Source organism: Mobula birostris, chromosome 22 (assembly GCF_030028105.1).
Source record: "Mobula birostris isolate sMobBir1 chromosome 22, sMobBir1.hap1, whole genome shotgun sequence".
Taxonomy (NCBI): domain Eukaryota; kingdom Metazoa; phylum Chordata; class Chondrichthyes; order Myliobatiformes; family Myliobatidae; genus Mobula; species Mobula birostris.
The window spans coordinates 20019341-20042389 of record NC_092391.1 but is presented as its reverse complement, the minus strand read 5'-3'; the positions used below and the strand labels follow the sequence as shown (position 1 = coordinate 20042389).

General features: G+C 40.7%; 1 protein-coding gene across 3 annotated transcripts in view; it reads right to left on the bottom strand.

The window, feature by feature from the left end:
- Positions 1 to 23049, bottom strand: part of golga2 (golgin A2) — a 97437-nt gene that overhangs the window by 21047 nt on the left and 53341 nt on the right. For all 3 annotated transcript variants that reach the window (XM_072240257.1, XM_072240258.1, XM_072240259.1), the window contains 11 exons: positions 21127 to 21233; positions 20985 to 21043; positions 20757 to 20898; positions 19954 to 20043; positions 19209 to 19316; positions 17151 to 17238; positions 13023 to 13159; positions 9868 to 10086; positions 6661 to 6774; positions 4415 to 4639; positions 3242 to 3344 (listed from right to left, as the gene is read on the bottom strand). In XM_072240257.1, the coding sequence (XP_072096358.1) occupies positions 3242 to 3344; positions 4415 to 4639; positions 6661 to 6774; positions 9868 to 10086; positions 13023 to 13159; positions 17151 to 17238; positions 19209 to 19316; positions 19954 to 20043; positions 20757 to 20898; positions 20985 to 21043; positions 21127 to 21233 (1392 nt within the window). The remainder of the gene's footprint in view (positions 1 to 3241; positions 3345 to 4414; positions 4640 to 6660; positions 6775 to 9867; positions 10087 to 13022; positions 13160 to 17150; positions 17239 to 19208; positions 19317 to 19953; positions 20044 to 20756; positions 20899 to 20984; positions 21044 to 21126; positions 21234 to 23049) is intronic.

The following is a 23049-nucleotide window of genomic DNA, read 5'->3' as shown; positions in this document are numbered from 1 at the left end:
CACTGAAAACACATTTTATACTAGGATTAACTTGCAAACATCGCCACCTTCCTGAGCATTACTACATTGCAGCCTTAGTCACATTTCCTGGAAATCCTATATTATAATCTTTGTTGCAAAATATAATGATGTTGAAGAATTGACAGTTCTTTGTGGGGTTTAAAGTATTCTGGGATTTGACTTGTAAAGTAGATTCCGTTTTTATTTCTGTAGTGAGATACAGAGAAGAACAGGCCTTACAGTCCTTCAAGCCACTGTGCCCAGCAATTCCCTGATTTAATCTACAAACCGGTACATCTTTGGACGGTGCAAGGAAACCTGAGCATCCGGAGAATGGACAGACTCCTTGTAGGCAGCGGCAGGAATTGAACCCTGGTCACCTGTACTGCTAAGCTCTGTGCTAACCATAACGCTACCGAAGTTCCAAAACAATCAAAGTTAATTACAAGTCGGGAGAATGTATTCAAAAAGGATTTAGAATATGGATTTCATTACAATAAGCAGAATGAAATTTGCCCAAAACAGCAAAACATTTGGAGAAAAGGAGGGAAAAGCCCACTACTGGACGCATTTACATATAGATTAGGAGCAGGAGTAGGCCACTTGACCCCTCAAGACTGCAGAGCCACTAGCAACAACTTGGCTAGTTTGAATGCATCCTCAAAACTGTATTCTTGTCTATCAACTGCAACCTTTTATCCCTTTGCTTTTAAAATATCCACTCGGCCATGGACAGCCCCCCAAGAGGGTAGGGCATGGGGCTAGCAACCCCATCCCGTAAAAACCCAGTGCTATGGAAATGCTAACAGAAGCTCCAAAGGCCTCATCCTTGGGAGAAGAGGGATACGCCAAGAAGATGAGCTATACCTGGAGACAACTTGAAAGACTAGCCCAGGACAGAGAACTCTGACTGTTACTGTCGATGGCCTACGCCCCAGTAGGGGTGATGGGGTTTAGGTTTTAATATATCAATTTAATTATGATTTAAAATATTGTGTTTTCACCACTCTTCCAAAGATTCATGGTTCTGAGTCAAAGGTTCACTTCATCTAAATTAAATCAGTGACCCCTTATTATTAAGCAGTGAAGTCTTGTCCAAGATTCACCCAATAAAACATCCTCTCCTCAACAAACTTATCAGGTTCCCCCATGAGGTCTCAGTAATATCATATTAAATATACTGTTACTCCATATCTTTGTATTCATTCCCTCTTGCTTTACGTGAGAACACTATGAGCTTTTCTACTAGACAATATACAATAGACAATAGGTGCAGGAGTAGGCCATTTGGCCCTTTGAGCCAGCACCGCCATTCACTGTGATCATGGCTGATCATCCACAATCAGTATCCAGTTCCTGCCTTATCCCCATAACCTTTGATTCTGCTATCTTTATGAGCTCTATCCATCTCTTTCTTGAAAGCATCCAGAGACTTGGCCTCCACAGCCTTCTGGGGCAGAGCATTCTATATATCCACCACTCTCTGGGTGAAAAAGTTTTTCCTCAACTCCATTCTAAATGGCTTACCTCTTATTCTTAAACTGTGGCCTCTGGTTCTAGACTCACCCATCAGCAGAACATGCTTCCTGCCTCCAGCGTGTCCAATCCCTTAATAATCTTACATGTTTCAATAAGATCCCCTCTCAGCCTTCTAAATTCCAGAGTATACAAGCCCAGTCGCTCTAATCTTTCGACATATGACAGTCCCGCCATCCCAGGAATTAACCTTGTGAACCTACGCTGCACTCCCTCAATAGCAAGAGTGTCCTTCCTCAAATTTGGAGACCAAAAAACTGCACAGTACTCCAGGTGTGGTCTCACCAGGGCCCTGTACAGCTGCAGAAGGACCTCTTTGCTCTTATACCCAATTCTCCTTGTTATGAAGGCCAGTATGCCATTAGCTTTCTTCACTGCCTGCTGTACTTGCATGCTTGCTCGCACTACCTTCTTGCACACGGGCCTTTTGTGAATCACACACTGGGGCCCCAAGATTCTGTGGTATTTCCGGGCGCTACAATCTTTATTTAACATATATTTTAAAAATTCCTGCCAAAATGGACAATTTCACAGTTTTTTTCCTCCATATAGTGGACAGCAAGGAAGGCTATCATGGGTTGCAGAAGGATCTGAATCAGCTGGGAAAATGGGCTGAAAATTGGCAGATGGAATTTAATGCAGGTAAGTGCGAGGTTTTGCACTTCAGTAGGACCAGACAGGGTAGGTCTTACACAGTGAACGGTCAGCCACTGAGGAATGTAGAACAAAGGGATCTGGGAATACAGGTCCATAATTCAGTGAAAGTAGCATCATAGGGGGATAGAGTGGCAAAGAAAGCTTTTGGCATATTGGCCTTCATAAGTCAAAGTAACTGAGCGCAGGAGATGGAATGTTGAAGTTGTACAAGACGTTGAGGCCTAATTTAGAGTATTGTGTGCAATTTTGGTCATCTATCTACAGGAAAGATGTAAATAAGAAAATTTACAAGGATGTTGCCAGGTCTGAAGGACCTGAGTTATAAGGAAAGATTGAATAAATTAGGACTTAATTTCCTAGAACGCAGAAGATTGAGAGGAGATTCAATAAAGGTATACAAAATTATGAAGGGTATAGATAGGGTAACTGCAAGCAGGCTTTTTTCACTGAGGCAGGGTGGGACTACAACCAGAGGTCATGGGGTAAGGGTGAAAAGTGAAAAGTTTAAGGTGAACATGAGGGGAAACTTCTTCACTCAGAGGATCATGAGAGTGTGAAACGAACTGCCAGCAGAAGTGGTGTGTGCAACCTCGACTTCAGCATTTAAAAGAAATTTTGATGGGTTCATGGATGGTAGGGGTATGGAGTGCAGGTCGATGGGAGTAAGCAGTTTAAATGGCTTTGGCATGGACTAGATGGGCCAAAGAGCCTGTTTCTGTCCTGTGTTTTTCTATGGCTCGATAAACTCTATATTAGATGCCACTTGCCAGATCACTCTCTCACTTACCCTAACTCTGTCCCTTTGTGGTCTTGTGCCTCATTGCAGCTTATCTGGTGTCATTATCAAATGTACAAACCATATCTTCAAAGCTTTCATTGTAAGAATGTTTGGCCTCAGCTATAATCACTATTATACACCACTAAATAGATTTTGCCAACTAAAAGTCCCATTGATTGGAAATTTGCTGAATATGCAGCTTAATGTTTCAGAATAAAATGAGCAGGAAACAATGCTTTAAAATAAAGCTTAAAACAAAGCCTTCCAGACCTTCAACTCTAAGCTGTGGGCTGATCTCATTTAGCTCTGCTGTCAATGTGCTGATCTGTGCCTTTAGTTCTTCATTTTCCTTGTTCAATTTCTCCAACTGCTCCTGTGGAAGGACAAGTTATTGTGAGTCTCTATGAACAAACATTCTGAGTCATGACTTTCTGCACTTCTTCTTTGGAATTCCAGCAGGTAGAAATATGCAGTCTGTCACAATCTTTTGGCACCAGTTACATATGTCAGTCCATGGCCTCCTCTTGTGCCACAATGAGACCATCCTCAGGGTGGAGGAGCAACAGCTTATATTCTGTCTGGGTAACCTTCAACCTGATGGCATAAACATCAATTTCTCCAACTTCCAGTATTTTGTCTCTCCCCCCGCCCCCCCCCCCCCCTTTCTCTCATCTTCATTTCCTCATTCTGGACCCCCTTACCTCTTCTCCCTCCAGTAAAAATAAATTTCCCTTCCCCTTGCCTTCTTCTATTCCCCAGTCTGGGCTCGTATGTCTTCTCACCTGCCTATCACCTCCCCCAGGTCTCTTCCTCCTTCCCTTTCTCTTATGGTCCACTCTCCTCTCCTATCAGATTCCTTCCTCTCCACCTGGCTTCACCTACCACCTTCAAGCTATCCTCCTGCACCTCTCCTCACCATTTTATTCTGACATCTTCCCCCTTCCTTTCCAGTCCTGGATGCAGCCTGATCTGCTGAGTTCCTTCAGCATTTTGTGTGCGTTGAGTTAAATATGGTGATATTTTTAGTTTAAATTGATTACTTCAAGAAAGGATAAATTAGACTGATTCAATCTTTCTTTCAGACCTTTTCCTATCTTGAATGGTCACATATTTTACCATGACTACCCTTCGTACAAATATAATGACATCATTAAAAGGCCACTAGTGTGTTGGCAGGTTGCCTCTCCCTTGGTGGCGGCAGCAGCTCAAAAACTGGCAACTTTGAGGGTACATTTCATATAAACCACTGTGATAAAATGTTAAGTTCAGTAAGGCTGGCAAGGAAGGGCCAACTCTTCTAAATCAATAACTGGTAAGTCATGGCAATCGGGCACTCCTGATGGATCAGTTTCCCAGTAGCAAATTGAGAAAATGGAAATTCATCTAGATGTGTTCAAAACTGGAAGAAGAGCAGGACTTCCAGAAAGGAAGTATTAATCTCACCTTTGCTATTATCAGGTCCTTCTGGTGCAGTTCAATGTGGACTTTCCCTTGCACTTCATCATGTTGTAGTCGATCCATGAGATGTGTCTGCAGCAGGTTCTGTTTTTGCAGCTCCTCTCGCTCGGCCAGCAGCTGCTGATAGGCTGCCGTGTACTGTTGGAGATGAGTGTAGAACTGATCCCTCTGACCCAGCAAGGCCTGAGCTTCCAGTGATTTCAGTTCAAGCTGTGGAAACACAGGTGGCACAAGAACATCAGCTTAACTAGTTACTGATCTTTAATTCACCTCTCTTGGAGGACGCCTGTCAGTACAGACAAGCCTGCTAAACTAAAGGTGACAACAAGAGGGCAGAAGGAGAATTGTTATATACCACATGTGATAAATTTATACAATAGGCAAGACCATGGGAAATGGTTATATACCACATGTGATAAATTTATACAATAGGCTAGACCATGGGAAATGGTGCCTTGTTTGGTCTGATTTGTAAATAGTGGTATCTGCATCATTCATTGATGACAAGTGGCAATACAGAATTCAGCAATTCATGTTATCCTTATTAGAGAACAAAAACAAGAATGGCAATTATCATTGTTCAGAACAATTAGAATACACTTCTTTGAAATTCTGGAATTTTCATCCATTTTCTTACAAGTGCCTTGTTTTCCCCTACAATATTCTACGTTCCACGTGCCACTTTATTGCATATCTATCAGTGGACAAGATTTTTTTCTCATCCTAAATGTAGTATCTCCACCTACTTGAACATGCATTTCTTTTAAGGATGAAAAATCTGGAAGCATATTGTTTTGCATCTTCCATTCAAAGAAAACTTGATCAACCCCATTTGATCCTAATAATATACTTCATTAGCTGTTTAGGAGATTTGATATGTCATCAAAGACATTTGCGAATTTCTTTAGATGTACCGTGGAGAGCATTCTAACTGGCTGCATGACCATCCGGTATGAGGGGGGAGGGGTGGGTAGTGACTACTGCACAGGATTGAAATAAGCTGCAGAGAGTCGTAAACTTAGTCAGCTACATCATGGGCACTAGCCTCTGTAGAATCCAGGACATCTTCGAGGAGCGATGTTTCAAAAAGCCTCATTTACCATTAAGGACCACCATCACCCAAAGTATGTCTTGTTCTCATTGCCACCATCAGGAAGGAGGTACAGAAGCTGAAGGCACACACTCATCATTCAGGAATAGTTCTTCCCCTCTGCCATCTGATTTCAGAACGGACACTGAACCCATGAACACTACCTCACTACTTTTTTATTTCTATTTTTGCACTATCCATTTCTCAAATATTATCAAGCTGATAAATATAAATACAGTACCATGGCTACAGAGAATTAACTCAACCCAGCCAGCAGTGTACAGTAACAGCATGTTCTGCTTTCGCAGCAAATGTTCATGTTGCCCAAAATAACATGCTCCATTTGTTAACCATCCAAAAGAAAATGATCCTTTTCAAGAAACCAGCCTAGCCACCCTACTATTCATACGCCTTGATCAGTTCAGAAAGGATGCCTATCCTATTGAAACAATCAGTTTTAGGTCAGCTTGGGTCAGATTCCACTCTGCCTGTCATTAGGCTCAGTATTTTATATGGGTGAGTTTAACAGCGTCAGTGAGTAGAGGCTTGGCCAGGGAAAACAAAAGGGACTTGACCTGGGAGTGGAATGTAATTTCAGGGGTATGCTTCATCTCAGAAAGCAACATCTGCCCAGGGAGTGGGCAGCAAACAACACCCAAGGTCAGAGAGCCTGCTCCCTGAAACTGAGTTCAAGTTTGTACAGTGGGGGAGTGAGGTGGAGACAGTTTTGGTAAACAAGGAACTTTACCTGGGTTTTGGGAGCCCTTTTCAGGTGAAAATGCTACCTGACTTGATGTCATCATCCAACCAATATTCTTCCAGCACCTCCCCAGGTCAGTTGAGTTAGGAACAAACTGTCAGGACTTGCACTAAATTCCGCATCAGACAGGCCCAAATTGAGCTGTGTTTTTATACATGAGAAGACGCTATTCCAAGGTACAAAACTGAACATGTCAGAGAAAGGTGCATGACTCAGGAATAAAGCATCCACAGGGCACAATGCAACGCAGAATGCATGTTTCCTGAACTTAAAGTTCATTTTGGCATAAGTGATTCCTCAAATGAAAGTGAGATCAGATTGAAAACCATAGTACAGTAACATTAAGTATTCTGGCATTCACACTTTGGATGAAATCAATACCTTTTCTTTCAAATCAGCCACATCTTCCTGCAACTCTCCAATTCTCCGAGCCACCTCCTTCTTTACATGCTGCTCTGACTGTAATGCACTGGCAAGTTCCATATTCTCATTGGTCTGTAGGAGGTAAGATTGCATATAGATTAAACATGGATCTGGGCAGTGTTTCAAAAGGCTTCTTCCGTACCTCCATGGAATGTGCTACAAAAATAGTATGATCCTTATTTTCATAATTTACTGATACAGTCAATTAATTGCATAGAAATGGTCAAAACATGGAAAATGAAAAAGGGGTTTTTAAATAACATCACACTCACTGCTGGCAGTCAGAAACCCAATGACTCAAAGCCAGAAACATGCAAATGTTAATAGTATCAAGAATAGTTTGGGGTAAAGAACCTTCTGAACTAGGTTTTGCCAACAGCCAGCAACTGAACAGTAAAGGAAAACAAAAAAAAAAACACACAGATGCCATAAATCATAAAAATAGAAGTGTTGGAAGAACTCAACCAGTTAAGACACATCTGTGGAAAGACAATTCAGTTAATGTTTCAGGTCAAAGGCCCTTCCTCAGGTGAGAAAGGGACATAAGTGTAATAATGTGAACTGAAAGAGGAGTTTTCTGGAAAGTTCAATATTCATTCCAGATGGTACTGTGCAAAAGTCTTAAGCATATATATGAAGGATGCCCAAGACTTTTGCACAGTACTGTATTTGTCAACATGGAGTGGAGAGCAAGTTTGTAAATCTAGCAGAAACAAAGGATGGTGGGAATGACAAGAGTGGAATGGCGCAGGAGGGGTGTGGGAAAGGTGGCAGAGTGCCAGGGCAGGGGGTGGCATGGGTGCAGACACACCCAACCCTGAGACACCAGGCAAGGTCATTTGATTCCAAACAATTGGTTTATTGATCATTACAGAAAGTCTCTCTGTGCTTGCCACTCCCTTCCCCCTTCCACATTCAGTCCACAATAGAGACCCAATCAGAATCAGGTTTATCACATAAATCTGCATAAACTCACATATGTCATTAAATTTGAGGAAGCAGTCCAATGCAATACATAAAATTACTACAGTACTGTACAAAAGTCTTACACTCCCTAGCTATATATATGTGTGTTAAGAGTTTTGTACAGTACTGTTATTGGAAGATCTTGTTTTTCCAGTTAATTTTGGGCCTTACTACTTTACTGGACGATAGAGACAAGTTGGAATTGGAGTGGCACCAAGGATCACCCCTCTACTTTTCATTTCTTCCCTGTCTCCACTCTGCAATATAACACCTCTCTCCATTCTTTCCCAGTTCTTCCCCAACCCAAAACATGAACTGGTCTTGTTTTCTATAGAGCCTATTTGACTGGCTATGTTCTTTCAGCATTTGTTTTGTGAATAATGGAAAGATATTAGAAGACACTGGAACAGGTGATGAGAGAAGTGGCAATGGTTGTTATCACACTCAAAGCTATATATTTTCACTCAAGGGATTCCTGATTCAATGAGGAAAAAGATGATACCCATCTAGGACAAAAGAAACAAGGGAAATAGTAGAGCAAAAGGTGAATATATTATTGCAAAATTTGACAATAATTTTAATTTTGGACCAAGGTAAGAGAAGGTACAATGACAGAAGCTGTGACAACAGCACTCTTCAGAATGGCTAAATACAATAGATACAATAAAGATTAGCTTATGCTCAAGGTTTCCACAAATACTGCTCTGAGAGAAATATACAGTGGGAAGTTTCATCTACTAACCAAGAAAGGTGGTTTCGGCACAGTCTGTTGTGGCAATTTGAATGTACAAGAACATAAAAAGCTGGACTCAGTCCATTATATAACAGGCAAATCTATCCCTATTATTGGTAGTTTCTACAGGTGCCTAATGTCTAGAGATTCCCATCATCCTGGCCATGCTATCTTCTTGCGGATATCATCAGGCAGGAGGTAGGGAAGCCTGAAGTCCCACACCACCAAGTTTGAGAACAGCTACTAGTTCTTGAACTAATTGCACAACTCTAATCACTACAAAACTACTACCACTAATCACTTTTTGCTAATGGACTGATTCTGATTGTGTTCTTTCTTGTAAAAGTTGTGTATAATTTATCTTTGTTTTTCTTGTGAATGTTGCTTATATAGTGCTATGTACCTCTGATGCTGCTGCAATTAAGTTTTTCATTGCACATGCATATGACAGTAAAATCAACTACACTGACTATAAAGGCTTCATCAACGGGAAGTCATAATTAAGATACAAATGATCTTAACTGGAAAAATCGAAACAAGTGATCCCTGAAATTGCTCAACCTTTTAAAAACAGCATGGTTAATCTAATGATATATTTCTTGTTTTCTATAGTAAAGATATCAATATGATTGAAAGAGTGCAGTGAAAATTTACAAGGATGTTGCAGGACTTGAGGATGAGTTATAGGGAAAGGTTGAATAGGTGATGGTTTTATTCCCTACTGCGTAGGAGAATAAGGAGAGATTTGATAGGGGTATACACATTTATGAGGAGCACAGATACAGTAATTGTAAGCAAGCTTTTTCCTGTGAGGTTGTGTGACACTAGAAACAGATGTCATGGGTTAAGGGTGAAAAGTGTAATGGTCAAGAGGAACACAAAGAGAAATTTCTTCACTCAGAGTGGTGAGAGTGTGGAACAAGCTGCCTGAAGAGGTGGTGGATGCAGGTTCAATTTCAACATTTAAGAGAAATTCGTATCAGTACATCAATGGGAGGGGTATGGAAGGCTGTGGACAGGTGCAGGTCGAAGGGACTAGGCAGATAAATATTTCTTCATGGACTAAATGGCTAAAGGGCTTGTTTCTGTGGTGTAGTGCTCTAGGACTATTATTACAGCCCTACTTTCCGATCTTATTGCTTCATCCCTTGGTTCCTCTCAGATCAAAAAAATCACCAGTTTCAGCATGAAGAAACAAAATTAACTGGTCAGCAATTACTCAGATCCAACTCCTTCCGTAAAACAAAGATGAGCATTACAGTACCATTGATATATAAAATTTTAGTTTCAGATTTGCACAGATACAAAATCACAGTAACTGCATACTAATCACACCCTAAACTGTATGGTAAATTTTCAGGATTATAAATACCAAAGTACATTATCAGGATTACAAGCACAAATGCACAATGTGCCTGTCAGTAAGAAAATAGGGTTTTAACTATAAGTGATCGTAGAATACATACAAGTTTGACAAATCCGTTTTGAAGCTCTGCTAGCTGTTCCTTGAGGTCACGGTTTTGTGTCAGCGCCCTGCTTATCGTAGCCTTGTCATTCTGCATACTTTCCAGCAGTTGCTTCCGGTCCACGGAATCATCATTGTAGCGCTCCACTGTTCGCTCCAGTTCCTGCAGTTTCTCTTCCTGCTCTTGGTTCAAACGACTCAGCTGCTCATTGTCACAAACCTAAAGAGGCCAACAGCACTGAGGTCAGCAGCAAACTCCTGGAGGTGTGAGGCAGCAGTACTAACTGCTTTGCCACCCTAAATGTACCCATACATGTCCAATGAAGTTGGCTAATTCACTGTAAAACACATTTTGTGCAGAAAGCTCCAGAAAATATTACAGAAATGCACTAGTCTGTTTACGTCAATCTAGGACTGATGCATATCATTGATCTGAAAACATTTTAACTCTGCTTCTCACTCTAAAGACGCTGCCTGACCTGCTAAGCATTTCCAGAAATGTTTCCTTCCTAAATTCCATTAACACTGTCGGACATGACCAAACTATTATTAATCCATATCATATTCCTCTTGTCAACAGGAACTTTTTAAAGCAGTCACACAATCCACAATTACACATCAAATATTTCCCACCGTAGTCATTGGAATTTACCAGGTACCCTATCATCCTTTTTCTTAAAAAAAAATAGGAGTGTTTTGTGCAGTATTCCCAACGTCGATTGAGAGGGATCATTCTATCATTTAAGGTAGCTACACTGATTTTCACTCCTTCCTTTAAATACTTGGATCAAAGCCAGGATCTGTCAATCTCTTATGCATCTATTGTCTACTTTACTATTATTTTTCCTATTAGTTTTGAAGAGCCATTGATTTTCTATTATTTTATTCATTGAAGGTTTGCAGAGAGGTTTGCACTGTGAACATTCTGTTATCTCCCCTCTCTCATTGAGCAGAAGATTAAAAAATCTGAAAGCACGTACTGCCGGGCTCAAGGACAGCTTCTATACCACTGTTATCAGACTCTTGAACAGGCCTCTTGTGTGATAAGATGAACCCTTGGCCTCAATATACCACATTATGGTCTTGGATATCATTTACCTGCACCGCATTCTTTCAGTGGCTTTTATACTTTATTCTGCATTGTTATTGTTTTCCCTATTCTAGCTCAATGCATTGTGTAATGATTTGAACTATATAAGTATTATGTAAGACAAGCTTTTTACTGTATCTTGGTACATGTCACAATAATAAACCAATATTCAATACTATTTTTATCACATCTAAATCACTCTAAAATCTTAGTAGTTATTTTATGCTTCCCCCCCTTTCAACTACCATTCTGAACTCAGTTATTTACTACAAGACTGTTAATCAAATCAGGCCACTCCTCTACTAATTTTAAGGTGTTCTGCTCCAGTCCCAATTCAGAGACATGCTGTTGCAGAAAACTAATTTAACTGGATTCCAGAAAATCAGCACATTTTTGATATGAGTGAGTCTGCTTATCGCAATCAATAAGGATGTTGAAACTTCTCACTACAACAATTCACTACTACAAGTTTACATAGAAACTATTCTCCCACATTACAGCCGCTTCTATGCAACATCTAGTAATGTGATTTGATTTTTAAATCCATTATATTTCCATTTAACCCTCATTAAATCAGCACTCCATCATTTTCCATGTCTTACCAGCAGTCATAACCCGTATTTACATAGCCTTGCAGACATCCCTCAACAACAGGTTCTACATTGTACCTTTCAAGTTGAATTTATAACTAACATTCATTTCATTTGCTTGGTTAGTGTAACACAATTATAGCGCCAGCAACCCAAGTTAAATTCTACCATGTTTGTGAGGAGTTTGTACATCCTCCCATGACTCTGTGGGTTTCCTCCCACATTCCAGAGGCTTATGGGTTAGTAAGTTAATCAGTCATATAGGCAAACACGAGGAAATCTGCAGATGCTGGAACTTCAAGCAACACACATAAAAGTTGCTGGTGAATGCAGCAGGCCAGGCAGCATCTCTAGGAAGAGGTACAGTCGACGTTTCAGGCCAAGACCCTTCGTCAGGACTAAATGAAAGAAGAGCTAGTAAGAGATTTGAAAGTGGGAGGGGGAAGGGGAGATCCAAAATGATAGGAGAAGACAGAAGGGGGAGGGATGGAGCCAAGAGCTGGACAGGTGATTGGCAAAAGGGATATGGGAGGGTCATGGGACAGGAGGCCTAGGGAGAAAGAAAGGGGGAGGGGGAAGATGGGCAAGGAGTATAATGAGAGGGACAGAGGGAGAAAAAGGAGAGAGAGAAAAAGAATGTGTGTATATAAATAAATAACAGATGGGGTACGAGGGGGAGGTGGGGCATTAACAGAAGTTAGAGAAGTCAATGTTCATGCCATCAGGTTGGAGGCTACCCAGACGGAATATAAGGTGTTGTTCCTCCAACCTGAGTGTGGTTTCATCTTTACAGTAGAGGAGGCCGTGGATAGACATATCAAAATGGGAATGGGACTTGGAATTAAAATGTGTGGCCACTGGGAGATCCTGCTTTCTCTGGCGGACAGAGCGTAGATGTTCAGCAAAACGGTCTCACAATCTGCGTCAGGTCATGCCAATATATAGAAGGCCATATCGGGAGCACCAGACGCAGTATATCACCCCAGCCGACTCACAGGTGAAGTGTCGCCTCACCTGGAAGGACTGTCTGGGGCCCTGAATGGTAGTGAGGGAGGAAGTGTAAGGGCATTTGTAGCACTTGTTCCGCTTACAAGGATAAGTGCCGGGAGGGAGAGCGGTGGGGAAGGATGGTGGGGGGACGAATGGACAAGGGAGTCACATAGGGAGCGATCCCTGTGGAAAGCAGAGGCGGGGGGGAAAGATGTGCTTAGCGGTGGGATCCCGTTGGAGGTGGCGGAAGTTACAGAGAATTATACATTGGACCTGGAGGCTGGTGGGGTGGTAGGTGAGGACAAGGGTAACCCTATTCCTAGTGGGGTGGCGGGAGGATGGGGTGAGAGCAGGTGTGCCCGGAGGCTGGTGGGGTGGTAATGCTTGGGCGACACAGCCTCATTGGGCCGAAAGGACCTGTTACCATGATGTATCTCTAAATGTGCAATACGCAAAATTACGTATTGAGGTAAAATTAACTCTTACCTGCGCCTGGTATTGAGTGTACAACTCCTCCTTCTCTTGCTGAATCTGTTTAATGTTCTCCTCCAGCAATCTCTCTTGCTCTGTGGGGCCTTTGGGCTGTGCTGTGGTCAGGCTTTCACTGACCTCACAATTTATCTCTAAACAACACAAGGCAATCAGCATTAACAAATTTGCACTTCATTTACATTACAAAAAAGGTTCCATGGTTTACATTTATCAAGTTCACTTTCAACTACAAGATTTTAGGATTTTTAAATCAGTGGTTGGAAGTCATGGACTTCAAGACTCTAATTCACCAAAGTAGCCATGGTAGCTCTCTAAATTCAGGGGGACCCATTTCTCACATCCGTAACTTCTTTTTTTCATATATTTTCACAATTTCCTTTTAAAAAGCTGCTTTAGATTTTGTTTCCTTATCTATCTTGCAAACTACTTCTGTAGAAAAATTTGCCAAGATCAACCATGGTCAAGACCATGATGCCCCACATCATACGACACAGGACATGACGATATTGATAATCCACTTTGCAGGTTAGCATCCCATGTCTATTTCTCAAGCTGAAAGTACAGCTAACATAAGTGAAGCAACTAATATTGATAGAGACTAGAACTGGAATCCAGATAGCAAAGTTTTAGCTACCTGTTCAAATAACTCTTTATATGGATCAGTAAATGCTTATTTGATAAAGATCCTGTGAGGTACCTCAGGACATTAAATTGCAAGTTGTCTTGTTGCTAAGGTACAATTCCATTAGAACATATGAGCTATTTTACGGTGGTGTGCACAACTAGCCAATAAACCCATTTACAATCTCAATTAGGTTTCACAGCCATGCATCCATTCGACAGGTGAGAACCTGGGCTTGTTAGCTTTCTTAGTTGATGCTAGCTTACCAGAGACCAACTTATTGAGCGAAATCAAGACTCTAATAACTGAATACTCCCTGATTAACCTTAGCTGATTACAAGGAGAGCACCTTTGATTTAAATGACCCCAATAGCACTGCAGTGAAAGCTTTGGTCTGGAGTTTGATCTTTACTTGCGGTGCTATTTGTGGTTGCTCTCATGTTTTCCTAGTACCCACCAGGGTTTCAGCCAGATGCTACAGCTTTCCCCCCCCTTCCCAGACATGTCCATTAGTTAGTCAGCTACTGCAAGTTTCCCCAACTGTACGTAAGTACAGGACATACTGTAATGCAGCACAGTGTCAAAAAGCTACTGTAATACTTTACAGTTGCTGCAACTGAAAGATCGGGGGTCCAGCTCCCACTGCTGTCCTTAAGAAGTTTGTATGTTCTCACCATGTTTTCTCCCGGCACTCCGTTTTCTTCCCTATCAACATTGATGAAATGGCAGAGCAGACTAAATGGCTGAATGGCCGAATTCTAATCCTATATCTTATGATCTTATGTATGGGTTAAGACTTGTAAGTTGTGGACATGCTATGTTGGCACTGGAAGTACCAACTTTATGTTCTGATGTACATATGACAATCTTCAACCTTCATCCTTAAAAGGCAAAAGAATCAAAGGGAAATTGACAGGCACTTGAGAGAAAATAAGTTGTGGAGCTAAGGGAGACAAGGCCAGAAAGTAACTCATGGCATCACTGCTGGGAGTCACCATGGATCAAATCAGCTGAATGGCTTCATTTTGAATTCATAAGTAAATATCAGACTTAAGAGTACCAAGCAACACACATAAAAATTGCTGGTGAAAGCAGCAGGCCAGGCAGCATCTATAGGAAGAGGTACAGTTGACGTTTCCGGCCGAGACCCTTCGTCAGGACTAACTGAAAGAAGAGATAGTAAGAGTACCAAGATCCATTTCAGTTTATCCAAAGGTATCTCAAGGTCGGAAACTCAAATATACAAGCTACACGAACAACGTATAAATGGATTGTACTGCCGTACATGAAGAACATCTCTGAAATGACAGCAAGACTGCTTCAGTAGCATATCACAGTTACTCATAAACTGACTGCAACTTTGAGAAGGAACCCATCAAAAACCAAAGTGCAACAAAATGTGACTGATAGAGCAACATCCAGTGCAGTGACTGCAACAAGTACTACATTGGTCAAACAGGATGAAAACTATCGACCAAGATACACGAGCATCGGCTAGCGAATAGAAGGCCTGACCCATTCTCACTAGTATCAGGTCATGAAGATGGAGCAGGATACCATTTCAACTGGACAACAGCCAGAGTCTTGACTCAAGCAAGAACAAGAAAAGAACAAGAATTTCTCAAAGCGTGGTCCTCTACAGAAGGATCCTTCAACAAACACATTGACGTATTTGTAGGTCGGTATATGAACCCTTCCTAAGAAAAGAGAGACAACGACCTCTATAATTAACGAATTGCCAGTAATTTCGGGATCTGGACAGTGAAGCAAGCACTTCCAACAGATCTCCCTCAAAGCTAGCCAATCAGAATCTTCTACTGCTAAACTGCTCACAGGCAACCAGATCACAATGACTAATCAATAGCCATTGAGACCCCAGAGGAGTATATAAGCCGCCATTCTGAGGAGACAACACCCTCAACTGCATACTGATGATGGCTTCTCGACTGGAGCCAAAATGCCTGCAAGCATTCTACCAAGCTCTTTGATCAACCAAACTTCCAAATCTATTTCAGTGAATTAACCCAACTCCGATCCTCGACAATCGGAATTCCAAGTATACATCATAATCACAAAACAGATCCCATTTTAAATGACAATTGGTGGAAGGTAACAGGATTTATTTTAACTAAAGGGACCACCATATTAGAAAAGTCCTTAAACAGTTATTATTGGCCACTGAAGGAAATCAGACGTTTGTGCCTAGCACTCCACCAACGGAAAATTAACAAACAGAAAATCTTATTGATTTTCTGCTGAGTTCCTCCAGCATTTTGTGTGCATTATTATATTCATTTCACTATATGCAATATTGGCACATCTACACTCAGAGGCCACTTTATTAGATACACCTGTAGCCCTGCTTGTTAATGCAAATTTCTAATCAACTGCAGTAACCACACGTTACAACAGTGGTGTGCAAATGAGTACCTTTGAATGCACAACACATCAAACCTTGAAATGCATGGGCTACAGCAGAAGACAGCTACAACCATACACTCAGTGGCCACTTTATTAGCTGCAAGTGGCCACCAAGTGTAAGGAAATGTCAGCAGGTTGGCATCTTTTGTGTAAGGTAGAAACTACTAATGTTTCAAATCAATAAACCTCTCATCTGTTTATTCTGCTGGGTATGTCCAGCACTTTGTTTTCATTTCAGGTTTCTTGTGTCTGCTGTATCTTGCTTCTGTGGTGATCAGTAGGCACCCACTTCGTGGGTCATACACTCTGAATAAACTAAAATTCAGGAATTCATTATAAATCGGCTTTAATTAGTGGGTGCCAACTGTTTAATCTCTCTGTTCATTAAGCAATTACAGAATATCCTTCTTGGTAAGGATGCTTGACAAAGTGCAATACTCAGCTCCTTGAATAATCCTCTTAAGGAAATTGTAAGGCTCTTCCCATTGAATTTTATTACTGAATTCGTCCAGAGAACAAAGCAAATATGCTTACTATAGGCCAACATTACGAAGGGTTTGCAGAAAATAACATCTATACATCCTCAAACAGAAACAAAAATTGGATCAGCCTCCTATTCTATCCAGTAGACAGGCAAGATTGTAAAAAGCCATGTGCTGAAGGCAGTCTAAAAAGGACCATTATGAAGAGGAAAGGGAATAGTTGAGGTTCATGCGTATCATTTATTTTATAATATCCTCTACAAAAAACAAATAATTTCTTCTCAAGTTGCTTTTGATCAAATTTACTGACAACCACAGATAATTGCTGCTAAGTTTACTACAGTCACAATGATCTTGTTCACTAGTTGACAAAGTACAGGAAAAGTAAATTTAACATTACTTAGAAGCTGCAATGGGATCACCATTCTAAATAAATTAACCTCACTAAACTACAAATACCACATAATACAGTGGGTGAGACTTACACCAAGGACCCTTTACTTACCAAAGACACTTTTAAATGATTGTCTTTAAATGATCCAGTTCACACTGTTAGTTGGAATGTTTTAGCCAAATGCTGATAAACTATTGAATTACCTGATCTACTCTTGAGGTCAGCCAATGATGCCTCCAGGTCTTGTATTTGCACAAGATTTTGTTTCTTTTCCTCTGAAAGTGCATTTACCTGCAAAGACACAATGATCAATGGTTCTACGGAGATGGAAGAAATGACTTAACCAACATGCATTCACAGAGTGGAGATTTTTTGCTGAGGTGAACATGGCAAATTATACAAGCACTTCATGATCATCTGCCTTCAGAAATTGAGCATTTTCATATCAATTCTGCATATGAAAATATGTAAATCACAAAACACTGAGGTAAAGTAACACCCACACAATTTGTAAAACACACAAAGCAGTTATATATGGATTTCAATATCCTGTAGTTAAAGCAAGAAATTATAGCTGCATTTATTACTTTCACTGGTTATTCTACATATAAATTCTGGGTCATTTCCCTGCTGGCTTATTAGCACATTAGGTCAGTAACCCATCATCAGAACATGCCAACATCTTCCACTTCTATTTCAGCTCACTACCTGTAATAGTTTGCTCATCCATTATAAGGATCTGTACAAAAGGAGTTTGGCAGACATGCTATTGCATTTACTTGTTTTGTGATTTATTTTTCAGGGCGAAGGTGGAGAGAGCCAAGAGGGTTGAGGACCACCAATCTCTCTTGTATTGCTCCTGCAACTTTTCAATAACAGCCATTGTCTCAAAGAAAAATGCCGTCTACAGGGAAAGCAAATGGCTACCACCACAGCATGGGACCCTAGCCTCCAGCAGCAGGCCTGTAAATGGTCATTTGCTATTCCTAGCTTGTGCAGTCCTCTGCAAAACATTGGGGAGCAGCCACAGCATTATTAAACAAATCCAAAGAATGTCCAGCCAAAATCATCTACAAAAAGCCAGAGGGGAAGAGGAAGCAAATTTAAAATAAACATGAAATTTGCATGAAGTGGAATGCAATGCCTGGTCAGTCAATGACTAAACATTCAATGAAAACTTTAAAAAAGTGAAGCACTATATGTTTTGGAAAAATATAAAGGGCTAGAGGGAAGCAGCGGTGAAAACTATAAACGGGACAGCTCTTTCAAAATCCTGCAAAAGAATAATGCACCAAATAACCAATTTGTGCTGCAAGATTTTGTGGTAACTTGCATAACCCAAACCTGTCTGCACCATAAAAAGGTGAAAAGGTGAAAAGGACACCATCCTATCTCACCAGGAGACATCCAATAGAAATAACCTTAATAATTGGATATCAAACATATAATGTGTTCACTTTCAGAATAACCATAAGTTGTTTTCAATAAAATTTTCCTGTTTGGAGGAGAAGATGGCGGCGTGATGCAGCGCGCATGGCCTCTCCGGTGAATGCTATCTGTAATCTGCCAAGTAGGGTACCGTGTACAATCCTGATTTGATGGAGACAGATGTGAGAGTATGGAGGAACATCTGGAGAAACTTCTGAAATGCCCGCTTCGCTGCTGCTGCTACTGTGTGGTAACCGGAATCTCCGAAGTAGAAGGCCCCGAATCCTCGGCTTTGCTTGTTTCGGCGGCCAGGGCTAGGTCGAAGGCGCTCGGCAGAGGATGGCACTCGGGAGGCTGTATCGGAGGGGCTGGTCGGAGGCTCAAAGTTTTTGGATGGACGGACTGGGCGTCGGCTGTGGTCAGCTACTTCCAAGGCATCGGCAGATGTCGGTGCCTCGGAGGTTTATGGCAGGGAGTTTCTCCCTTTTGCCGCCTGCTATCAGGGACTCGGGAGTCGATTGGGACTTGAGACTTTTTTTTTACCATGCCCATAGTCTGTTCTTTATCAAATTATGGTATTGTTTTGCACTGCTGTTAACTATATGTTATAATTATGTGGTTCTGTCAGTGTTAGTCTTTGGTTTGCCCTGTTTTCTGTGATATCACTCTGGAGGAACATTTTACTATTTCTTAATGCATGTATGCATTTCTAAATGACAATAAAAGAGGACTGAGTGTTCTCAGAATCTAAATAAAACTATAATATTTAGTCATTGTGTGCGAATTGAAGCAACATATTCACTACAAACTTAGTTCTTACTGTTACCACTAACTTGTGCTGCAAGTTGTTCAACTTTCTCTTGCCAGACGCTGCCCTCCTCCTGCAGCTTCTGAGCATACCGATCTCTTTCAGCAAGAAGTAGTCGTAATGACTCTGACACCTGTAAGATGACAAGTGTAATTTCAAAATGCTGCAGATTTTGTGCAAATTATTTTCCTCCATTAGGAGTTCTTTCTCATATTAAGACAAACAGCTTAAGTTGGAAGGATTTTAAATTTAAAATTACATCCTTCAATATATCACGAGCACATGAATTTAAAAAGGCATTACAATGATAGTAAGCAAATGACTCTTGATACTTAGCCTAAAGACACAGCCATCCATCAACCTGACAGAAAGGCTGTAGTTTATTGTAATTTCAATGATAATTTTACTTATGACCAAATGCAAAATAGCAAGCAATTGGACTGATAGCACTACAATCAACTCAGACCATTACATGCTACAACAAAATTTGGTCTCAACAGTTTCTGCTCAAGCTGCTCCCCCCCTACCCCACCGACTACCATACTTCCAGCTACTGTGGTACAAATTATTGCAACCCTCCTTCCTCCATTCTCTGCAAGAGAAAGATTCCACACATGACCAACAAGAGCTCTCCTCATGCTCCTTAATTAGTTTCCTGGCAGCCAGGCTAGAAAGCAACTAAATATTAATAACATAGAAGTCAAGAATTCCCATGTCATGTACAAAGGACTGAAACCCAACTAAGCAATTTTCAATCATGTAATCCTTACCTGCATCAACTGTGCTTCTAAATTAGTTTTTTCTTGAAGAACCAGATGTAGTTGCTGATTAACATCTGGCAGCCCTGACTGGTTTGAGAACTGAAAGGGAAAAAAAAACAAAAATAATTCTCAGAAACTTTCATCCACATAATACATATACTGTAACATACAACATAAATTCTCAAATGACACTATTATTATATACAAAATAAGATTTCACAGTGAGAAAGCTGAGTGATAAAAAAACAATTCATTTAGGTCAGTAAGAAAACACTTATGATGAAATCTAACATAGAATGGGAAAAATCACTCGATGGGCAGATCCAGCAAAACACCGCTCCAAATCACGTACCCAAGGTTACCTCACACACACACACACTCTTTGCTAGATCAATGACAGGGCTGAGATTTGTTGAAGGTACAACAATCATTGTTATTTGTAAGACCAATGAAAAGTTATCAATAATTATTTTTTTCTTACCGTACTAAGTGTACACAAATGAAGCTATGAATTAACCCTGTCAGCGTTGAGCAAGGAGTAGCATTGGCCCAAACAATGACTGCTGAAATACTGCAGTACATTTCAAAAAACTTGCAGCTGCTTTACATGGCCTGTATCCATCTAGTAAGAGACCGTGTCTTTATTCCCCTTAGGGTTTCCCTCTCTCTCTCTCTCTCTCCCTCCCTCCTGCATAAGACTCTTCCTCCCTCTTCGAAGTGTCTTAAGCCCTTTCTGCTTGAATCTACAGTATAAGCCTTCACTGAACCACCCACACCCAAAGAGGACAATATTGAAATAGAAGCTGTCCCACCTGTTGAACCATCAGCTCAGCCATTTCCAATTTCTTGTGCAAATCTTCAATGTTGTGTTTCATTGTGTCATTTTCTGATACCCTGGACCGCAATTGTTCTGATAGCTCAGAGTTCTGTTGTTTTACCTCTTCACTCAGTTTACTGAAAATTTAATATAAATTTGTTATTTGTTAATAAATGAATTGGTGGCTTCAATGTTGTGTAACTGACATTTGTTTGTAACTCACTTTAGTCTGTATACTTCTTGTTTAAGATTCTCTCGCTCTTTCTCAAGCTCTTTGCTCATCTGTAAAGAAACGGTTTCATGTAAGCAAATTTTATTTGCTTAGATTGAAAGTTGGACTTTCCGATAAAGAATTAGCCATTTACTTTGTCAGACTGTTTCTGCTGGGATGAGATGGAGGACAGCGTTCGTTCTAGTTCTGCCACTCTTTGCCGTGATGACTGCAACTTGTTACTTAGATCTTCCACTTCACCTAGAAAAAAGAAAAATAAACGACAAAGACTAGGATTCAGGTATTGCTGGGAAAGACCATTTCTTTTACTCTGACAAGCCTCCAGATAAATGTTGCTGGAACAAATTAGAGGAGATTTTTTTTTTAAGCGAGGCTTTTCATGACCTCAGATTAATCTCAAGGTTCTTTATAGCCAATGAACAGCCTTTTGAAGGGTGTGGTTGTTACGTGGATAAATTTGGCATGAACACATAAAGAGTATTGAGAAGAATCACAAATCAAGGATTGGCTTAGAATCTACTTGCTTGAAAAATAACAAGGAAGCATTCCCTTAGTGTGCTGAACTATCAACAAAGAACAAATTCTCATTATACTAAGAACATAAAAGATAAAAGCAGGAGCCATTCAGCTCCTCATATCCGCTCCATTATTCAGTAAGCTCAGTACTATTTGCCTTTACTAATCTCACATTCCCTGACTTCCTTAGTTTCTAAAAACCTTCCAATTTACTACGGCGCCTCATCCAATGCAGCAGCAGTTTAGTTCTGGTGTTCCACTTCGTCGCACAAGACTTCAGCAGACTGAAGCAATGACTGCGGATTCACAACAAAATATGAAGTACTTTCAATTATTCATATTAGCAGCTTTAAAAAAGTTCTGGATACATACAAATTCAGGATGTCACGAAACATTTTATAATGGACAAGGTCATCTTGTAGGGCAGTTGGACTGCAGGAAGCATAGCAGCCAAAATGTACACGCAAGTTAACCTCAAACCACAATTTGACAATGGCCACATCATCTACTTCAGTGACATTGTTGAGCAATGAAGTCACTGAAACATTTATTTAACCATGTTGCTCTGAAAGCATCACTATTTCCCTCAAATGTTAGCCATAAGGCCATAAGCAAAAGGCCATATAGTCAGCTCCAGAATCGACCAGTAGAGATACCTCAAGGCTTTGCCCATCAATAATAGTTAGGCACCAGTGATGTAGAAGCGGTTGAGAAGAATATCAGACTAGAATAATGTGACAATATGCAGAGACATTAGTAAGTTTGCAGAATAAGCTTGTAAACTAATTTTGAGAGGCAGAATAAAGTGGACATATTTGCACATTTTATTAGTCTGAATACAGTATAGGAACATATCCACCATACACATGAATAACTAAATTTAGGGATATAGGTTAATAATACAACGAAGGCAACCAAAACACTGGGGTTCATTTACAATAAGCTAGGATTGAACAGCAGTAAAGTAGTGCTAAATTCTATAGAATCTTTGACTCTACTTTTGAGTATAGCTCCGGTCTCCATTTACACACAACACATATGCATTTAAGGTGGTGCTAGATAAGCATATAAAAAGGAGGTCCCATTAGAAAGGGAGGAGTGGAAATAGGTTCCTGTTGCCTGGGAAAGTGAAATAGGTGTGTGCTCCAATTTATAAGCCACTATGAGTCTTAAGACCAAAAACACCCTGTTGGAGGAACTCAGCAGGTCAGACTGTATCTCTGGAGGCAAAGGGATAGCTGATGTTTCAAGTTGAGACTTTGCATCACAAATCAACCTGAATAGTTAACTACCCCTGACTCCACAGATAGTCCCTGACCCAGTGTCCTTTCAACAGCTTGTTTTTTGCTTAGATCCAGTGAAGGACTGGCAACAAGATTCCTAGTCAGATTAGCATGGAATTACAGGGGAACTTGCAAGCCGCATTATATCCATGCATCTGCTGCCTTCTTTCTTCTTGGTGGTAGAGGTCACAGGTTTCAGGGGTGCACTGGAGTGGCCTGGGCAAGTAACTGTGTGGAATTTTGTGGATGGCACATAG